The sequence below is a fragment of the Astyanax mexicanus genome, chromosome 22 (genome assembly GCF_023375975.1).
Source record: "Astyanax mexicanus isolate ESR-SI-001 chromosome 22, AstMex3_surface, whole genome shotgun sequence".
NCBI classification, from domain to species: Eukaryota; Metazoa; Chordata; class Actinopteri; order Characiformes; family Acestrorhamphidae; genus Astyanax; species Astyanax mexicanus.
The window spans coordinates 31207802-31216752 of record NC_064429.1 but is presented as its reverse complement, the minus strand read 5'-3'; the positions used below and the strand labels follow the sequence as shown (position 1 = coordinate 31216752).

The 8951-nt window shown below is 34.2% G+C and overlaps 1 protein-coding gene across 1 annotated transcript in view; it reads left to right on the top strand.

Moving 5' to 3' along the window:
- The first annotated feature begins 1074 nt into the window (after positions 1–1074).
- The window catches only part of ppil2 (peptidylprolyl isomerase (cyclophilin)-like 2), a 77318-nt gene continuing 69441 nt past the window's right edge, over positions 1075–8951 (top strand). The window contains exons 1-5 of the mRNA XM_015604496.3: positions 1075–1254; positions 2258–2307; positions 2402–2447; positions 3011–3073; positions 5053–5104. Coding sequence (XP_015459982.2) covers positions 1223–1254; positions 2258–2307; positions 2402–2447; positions 3011–3073; positions 5053–5104 — 243 coding nt within the window. The 5' untranslated portion in view covers positions 1075–1222. The remainder of the gene's footprint in view (positions 1255–2257; positions 2308–2401; positions 2448–3010; positions 3074–5052; positions 5105–8951) is intronic.

The window sequence follows — 8951 nt, the reverse complement described above, 5'->3', positions numbered from 1 at the left end:
TTTGACTTTGGATGTGATCAAGATTTGATCCAGTATCTTCTAAATAAGATTAATCAATAAGATTAATCAATAAGATTAATCCAGAATAATCAAGCATCAAGTGCTACTAGTGAAGCCTTTGTTTTTGGAGCACGTGTCTACTAACTTTTAGACATGGGGTGAATTTATCTATGAATCTTTGCTGATGAATTAATAAATCAATGATTTAAAGGCAAAAGGCCTGTTGGACATGTGGGCCAATAGAAATGCAGAGGCAGGGAGTGTGAATTTTGTCCACAGTGTAATAGCGCCACCTGCTGGATGGATAACTCAACATCATATGAACTACAAACATTTTTAAATTAATATTTTTTTTTCTGTTTTTTGGTGATAGGAAGATTTTTTTTTGTTTAAAGAAAAATTCAAAATGTGCTCCTGCATATCTTTAGGTCTTCAATATTAAATTTATAATAATGAAAAACACACAGTGAATGAGAAGACAATAAAACGTCTGACTGGCACTGTTTATGAACTATTTTTTATATAATAGTAAAGCAGTATTGGAACAGATGGTTTTACTGCACTCTTTAATGCAGCATTTACACACTTTACACACAGCACATTCACAATATATATAGTTATTATTATTTTAATAGAATCAATTGTACTCTAATATTAGTAATAACGATAATCCAGAACAGTGAACAATGATATATATATATATATATATATATATATATATATATATATATATATATATATATATATATATATATATATATATATATATGGGGGTGGACTGGGCAAACCAGAGAAACACCTTCTGAAATGTGTAAAAATGAAGTAAAAATGGCTAAATAAAATAAAATATAAATATTATTTGGATGGCAAACATGAGCTTATAATAATAGTATTTATTATTATTATTATTATTATTATTATTATTATTATTATTATTATTATTATTGTTATTACTTACTTTTTTATTTAATTATTGACTTTTTATTGTTATATTATTATTTATTTCCAAAGGACCCTAAAAGAACACAAAAAGGTAGTGGGACACAAAAAGCGCCTTCCTGTGTTTAACCCGGACTAATGTTACTGTAGTACAGCGCTTAGCCCGGACCCGTAGCTATAGCAGTTAGCTAGGTTAGCTAAGCTAATAGCGCTGTAACTGTGTGTTTTTAGGTGTAAATTATCGGTGTATTCTCTTTGGGAGCTGTTTACACATTAAACAACAATGGGGAAGCGGCAGCACCAAAAGGACAAGATGTAAGTCTGCATTAATCCGGATTAAATCCGTTTTATTCATCGAATTAAACTAGCTGCGCTGGTTCAGCCTAACAGCTAACTGGGTTAATCTGAACTCTTAAAACTCTATAAATATCAGGATTCAGTTTAATATTTAATAAAACAGCTGAAACTTAGTTAAAATATGTATATAACCATGTTTCTCTTTTCCTAGGATAGTACTGTATCTGTTTTCTCTCAATTTAACGTTACTCTGCATCATTTATAATAATTTAACGTTAGATAAACATCATTAAATAAACTGTTTTAGTAAATATTAAATCAGACAATAGGCTTGATATTTAATTCATATTTTGTCAAATTTGTTTATATGCTTGTTTGTTTATATTTGCTATTTATTTTTAATGGTATTATTATTGTTATTATTTGTATTATTTAAAATATATATTATTTAATATTTTGTTTTAGCGTCACTTTAGTTTCTTTTCTTTTTCATTTGGCTTCTTTAAAAAACAGAATGTATCTTTTCAACCTAACTTTTTCTTTGAGTACATTAGCTGTGTATTTGTTGTTGTTGCGTTTAGTTTGTTTGTTTGTTATTTTTCTTGTCAATCCCTGTTAATCTATTTGCTCGGCAGCTAAAAACGAGGGTCACCCTCAGTGTAAAATAGATGTTGATTAATTGATAAATATGATGGATTGATTGACACAGCTGTTTAAGCAAGATGTTATTTATTTTGAAAAAAGCTAAAATATTAATAAAGTCAACAAATTGAGTGGACAATACTAAGTTAATCAGAGATTATTGAGATTATGCCTGTTTAGTGGACAATAAACAACGACCTTCCTGATTTTATGTGTAAGAATTAGATTTTTAATATGTCAGTGTTAAGCTTTAACTAATCAAATTACAGTCTAAATCTCAAAGTTTATTTGTTATAAATGGTACATATGACTTTCTGCTCACTCATGAAGAGTGGTGAATAGTGCTGCTCATTTTATTCCTACTATTCCTATTTTTCAGGTACATCACCTGTGCAGAGTACACACATTTCTATGGAGGCAAGAAAGCAGGTGTGTATTTTTGGAGCATGGCAATACATTCTTTTCCTTTTTACTTTTTTTTTTTTATTATTAACACTTAGTGCGATCTTTCTTTTATCTGCAGAAATCCCACAGGCTAATTTCAGACGATTACCCTTTGATCACTGCAGGTGAGTTGTACAGATAGGTGTGTCTGTGTTTGTGTGTGTGTTTCATTTATTGCTACTTTTGATATCAGACTTCTTAACAATTACAGATCTTTTATTAAAAGTTACAGTCCTTTTATTAACAATTACAGTCATTTATTGCTGAATAGCTTTTGGCTGAATAGCTTTTGGATGCACATGGCTACCGGATCAGCAGAATCTAGTAGAGGACATTTCAGTAAATTATTCAGAGGCAGCCAGCCGTCGCTTTTCACTCCAGTAGCCTGACCTTAAGCACTATTCCTCGATTCTATATAAACTAACCCCACTATACAAATACAAAATATGCCTGTATATAAATTTGCATTTTAAATTTTGCATTGACATGTCTATTAGTAATAAAGCTTTGCAAATGTCTTTGCACTAGGAATTAACACGTTTTAGGGGAAGATCTGTATTAGAACAAAATAATTTATATTATATTACTTTATGCTATATTTGATATCTTTTCATCCTGTGGGGTCTAAATCAGGATATATATATTGTTTCCTGTTCTCACTTGTGTTTGGGTCTTTGTGTTCTTTCAGTTTGTCTCTTCAGCCCTTTGAGTATCCCATGTGCACCCCTGAAGGCGTGGTCTTTGACCTCATGTAAGTACAAGTACACTAATATCACAATCCCAGTATCAGTCCTCTGGTCACATATACTGGTGATCACCTGAGGGGTTAATAGTAGGGATGCACAATGATATTGGAATTTTATCGCTATCGGCTGATTATCTCTTAGAATCATTGGCATCAGACAATTTGGACGATATTTCAAACAATACTTGCTGATGTATTTGTTGTATGGCAAAAAAGGACCAAGTGTCACTAGCTGCACTACTAGCACTAGCTAGTTTGCATTTATTTGTATTAGTTTTAAAGTTATAAAGTGATACTGGTGTATGTTGTCTTTCTGTAGTTTAGAAATGTGTACCTTGACATCGACAAATATATATATAAATATATATATATATATATATATATATATATATATATATATATATATATAAATATAAATATATATATATATATATATATATATATATATATATATATATATAAATGTGTAATTTCATATATTTGCATTAGCGTAGAATTTCCCACATTGGTACATCCCTAATTAGTGTAATTACTGATTTGGTTCATGTAGGTTGATTTTATTTGTGCAATAGAAACATTATGGATTTTAACATATTCTTATGTATTTAAATCTGTATTTGAAGGTTTTATTATTTTCTCTGAGCAAAGATTTTAATCTTAGGACAAATTTAATACAAATGCTGTTTGATGCTGTTTTAGCTGAAAGGTTCTTTGATGGTTTAAATGGTTCTACACCATATCTTTGTGTGTAGAGCAGGGGTCACCAACATGGTGCCCGCGGGCACCAGGTAGCCCGCAAGGACCTTATGAGTAGCCCGCAGGCCTGGTCTAAAAATAGCATTTTTGTTGCTATTCTTTTTTTTTTAAATCACAGTTGCATTGATGTAATTTTAGATTATATTACATTAATATTAGCTTAGAGCCTATAGTTTATATATTATTATACAATATAATGTAATATAATATGTAATATTATATTAAAATATAATATAAAATGTAAACACTTGCAGAGATTTATAATAATAGTGTTGCCTATTGATATCTGTGTCTTCACATAGATGAATGTCATTAATTATTAATAATAACATATAATTAAAGGTAAATTGAGAAAATTTGTAATTTCACGAGTGTGTATCAAACTGGTAGCCCTTCGCATTAATTGGTACCCAAGAAGTAGCTCTCAGGTTCAAAAAGGTTGGTGACCCCTGGTGTAGAGTATGGCTGTCATTATTTTAGTCTTTAAAAACAAATTAGTGAAAATCCATAATAAAAAATAAATAATTAATATGTATGCAACTTTCTTATGCATGGCTTGCCAGTACTAGTACTATATTTGTTTACAGTCCAACCCTTTATTAAGGCTTTCTATTGTTTTTTTTTATATGTATTATTTTGTTAGGTTATTAGGTTAAGTTGGGTTAAGTTTAAGTTAATTTTATTTTATTGCCCATTTTAGTTACATAATAAACAAAACATTTTGGTATTTGATTACTATGAAAAGTAGTTTTCAGCCCTATTGTTCCCACAGGACCATCACAGAAGGAACAGCTATTATTATTATTATTATTATTATTTGAGTGGTTGTCATTATTCTCAGCACTGTAGTGATTAGCATTGATTAGCATGGTGGTGGTGGTGTGTGTTGTGATGGTACAGTGAGTGAATCAGACACAGCAGCAGTGCTGCTGGAGTTTTTAATCAGGATAAGGAACAGATACAGGACTACAGACTGTAATTATTATAGAACTACAAAGTGTTTTACATGTGGTTTATATAATGTTTTTCAGTGGAGTCCTAATGTACCCTGCTATGAATGTGATTGTGTGTATATATGTGTATATATACAGTATGTATGTCTTCCAATGTTTGTGTTAGCAGTGTTAGCTGTGTTTATGTAATAATTAGATTGAGGCCTTGGGCTTTGTGTTCTGTTTTACATAAAATTACTAAATTAATCGTTTTTTGTTTTTTTTAATTCTCTGCAGGAGCATAGTTCCATGGATTAAGAAGTTTGGAACCAACCCCATCTCAGGAGAGGTGAGCTGAGCCTGGAAGTTGAAAGCAGGCTTATGTGTTCCTTATTTCACAATCTGTAGCACTAAGATTGCTAAGCTTCTTGGAATGTGGTAGCATGATTAATCCCACATTACCTAACAAATTGTGGAATTGCATTCAGAATGCGGTTCACCTTTCAATGGAAACACTTGTTATATCAGATTGTTTTTAATACTTTTTTTTAAATTGTATTTACATTTTACATATAAAAACTGGGACCTGGAATTGTAGCATTTGATAAATTATATAGTATATTAATAGTATATTAATATTAATAAGCAGAAATAAGCATTAGATTAAACTTGTGCATTGTAGAAACTCAGCCACTAGGGAGCGTTTGACTCCATGTGATGCTCGGACTTGGTTTGAGAGCTTGGGGAGAGGGAAGAGTGTTACATAACACAGAGACGAAGAATCAGATCTGAACAGTGTGTTTCTGTACTGGAGAACATTAAAGCTGCAGTATAGCAGTGAAGTGCTATTAATAGCTAGTTTGTATTTAGTCTGTTTGTTGGCATATCGACACTTGTACTGTAAAACTGGAGGCTACTTTTGGCTTGTAGAAACAACACAGGGATAGAAATATATTAAGATTTTGGGGGAGAGAGGGTTAAGGGCCCAGCAGTGGCAAGTTAGTGGACCTTGGTATCAAACCCACTGCTGTCTAAATAGTAACCGTATTTGAGTACTACTAGAGCATCTAAAAATAGAATATCAATGAAAGGTTACTTTATTTCAGTAATTCAGTTCAAAATGTGAAACTCATATATTATATGGATGTATTAAACACAAAGTGATCTATTTTAAGCGTTTATTTCTTTTATTGTTGATGATTATTGGCTTACAGCTGTTTTTGAAAACCCAAAAATCAGTATCTCAGAAAATTAGACCAATTGGTACTTTTGGCAGTGTGGGCAGTGTGCCAAGTCCTGCTGGAAAATGAAATCCACATCTCCATAAAAGTTGTCAGTATCAGAGGGAAGCATGAAGTTCTGTAAGATTTTGTGGGAAAACAAAACTGCACTGACTTTAGACTTGATAATAAAACACAGTGGATCAACACCAGCAGATGACAGGCTGTAAGACATAATTAAACATTAATAATAAACATTAATAATAAAACACACTTAAAAGAGATAATTCTTTGTGTAATACATTTATATAATGAGTTTCACATTTTAAACTTAATTACTGAAACTTTTGAATGATATTCTAATTTTTTGAGATGCACTATTATTTATTTGTTTATTTATTTATTTATTTATTTATTAGTATTATTATTTTTTACTTTCTAGTAAATATTACTTGGAAAGATTTTCAAGTACGAATGGATGCTATGACCTAAATTGATTTCTCAATGTTTTTCTTAATTTTGGTCAATATGATATAATTCTGATACCGATGTGATCAATTATAAAACACAAAAAATCTCCAAGAATGGCGACAAACTAATGAAAAAAAATGCATTAAAGTAATGCATCCTGTAATGATAATCAGTCAGATTCTGTAAATAACATCACCTTTTTTGATTCATGTCAGTCTTTATTAAATGTATTTTCTTCATAGTATATTAATATTAAAAACATAAAAAATATAAAGGGAGACTTTTGCTGTTACTGTACAGTATAGTTAAAATATATATTCATATATTATTTGTTGTCTTACCTTTTTGTCTCCATATGCTTAATATAGAGGCAGCACAGTTAACCCAGTGATCAGCACAGCACAGCACAGTTACATCACATAGGTCAGGTTTTTCTTAATAATTGTCTGTTACATCATATAATAAGTGTTTCTACAGGCAGGATGATGGACTCCAGTACTGGTTTGGGCTTAGCGCTGTATTATCAGTCTACCGGACACACTCTGCTGTACTTTTAATTTACAGAGGCCATTAGGATTATAAGGAGAGGTGTGTGTTCTGCATGCATGGCCAGACACGGCTGTAATGGAATAGGATTTGAGTTATTTGGTATATTTTTGTGTGTATATTGGGTTGTAAAGTAGAGTGGTCTAAAAATAAATAAGAACAGTGATGGAAAATGTGAAGGATTAAAGTGTACTGAATAAATATAGTTTACACTGATGTATCAGTCTCTTTAGAAACTAGTCTGACATACCAAAAGTCATTGGATTATGTAGATTATGATTTATTGTGTCCCATGACTTTTGCCATGTCCCACGGAAGCTAATAAATGCTGCATTGACGTGTAGGATATGTCGCTTGCCTGTTTGCAAAAGCAATTCTAGCCAGATTCTGCCGGTCACCAACATTACCCACTGCACTGTCCACTTTTAATGGTAATTAATGCATTTTATGAAGTATTCCAAGTACGGTCTGTAGCAGTGGTCTGTAGCAGTGGTCTGTGGTAGCAATTTTTTGCTTTGGCCTGAAGCTTCGGTCTCTAGCTTCGGTCTCTAGCTTCGGTCTCTAGCTTTGGTGCAAAACTTCGGTCTCTAGCATCGGTCTCTAGCATCGGTCTCTAGCTTCGGTCTCTAGCTTCGGTCTGTAGCTTCGGTCTTTAGCAGCGGTCTGTAGCTTTGGTCTTTAGCAGCGGTCTGTAGCTTTGGTCTTTAGCAGCGGTCTGTAGCTTTGGTCTTTAGCAGCGGTCTGTAGATTTGGTCTTTAGCAGCGGTCTGAAGCTTTGGTCTTTAGCAGCGGACTGAAGCTTTGGTCTTTAGCAGCGGTCTAAAGCTTTGGTCTGTACCAGTGATCTGTTTCTGCGTTTTGTGGCAGCGGTCTGTAACAGCGGTCTGTAGCCATGATCTGCCGCAGCGGTCTGTAGCCATGGTCTGTGGCAGCAGTCTGTAGCCACAAACTGTAGCTATAGTCTAGCTTTAGTCTGTAGCTGCAATCTGTAGCTGCTATCTGTAGCGTTGGTCTGTAGCGTTGGTCTTTAGCAGCAGTCTGTAGCTTTGGCCTGTAGCCACGATCTGTAGCGACGATCTGTAGCCGTGGTCTGAAGCTTTGGTCTTTAGCAGCGGTCTGAAGCTTTGGTCTGTAGCAGTGATCTGTGGCAGCGGTCTGTAACAGCAGTCTGTAGCCATGATGTTCCGCAGCGGTCTGTAGCCGCGGTCTGTGGCAGCAGTCTGTAGCAGTGGTCTGCAGCAGCGATCATTAGCAGTGGTCTGGATTAAGGGCCACTTTTATCTGCTCTTTGTAGCCTTACATTTTTGAATGTGCACAGTGAGGATAGCCAAATTTGATCTGAGATCAGTTGGAGCTGAATAATGAGGCTTCTTATGTGAACAGAGGACAAATAACCCTTTTACATTTGCAGCAGAGGTTTGTGTGTGTGTGTGTGTGTGTGTGTGTGTGTGTGCGTGTGTGTGCGTTAGGGTTGCAGCGGTAACCGGTTTCACGGTATACCATGGTATTAAAATGCACGGTTATCATACCGTGTGTGTTTGCTTATTACCGGTAAAAGGCAAGCCAGCGGAGAAACTCACCCGCGCATGCGCAACTCTGCTCCGCTTCAGCTCCTCAGCACACAGCGGTGAGAACGGCAGAAAGTGCATCAGACTAAACAAATCTCCGTCCGCCTACAAAAAGGCTAAACTAAAATCAGCAGTGTGGGACTATTTCAGATACCCGCCGAACGCACCCGAGGATGGTTATCCGATTTGTAATCAATGTGGCCGTAAAGTCACAGCTAAAGGTGGACATACGCCAAACCTGTTCTCCCATCTCCGAGAACACCACCCCGCTGTGCAGCGCAAAGAATATGTTTAGTTTATAATTTTACTCTGAACCTAAATAAAACCTCTTTGTAGTCGTGCACAACCCATGCGGTAAGCGCTCGCAAAAGCGCTGAGTTATCCGAAATTT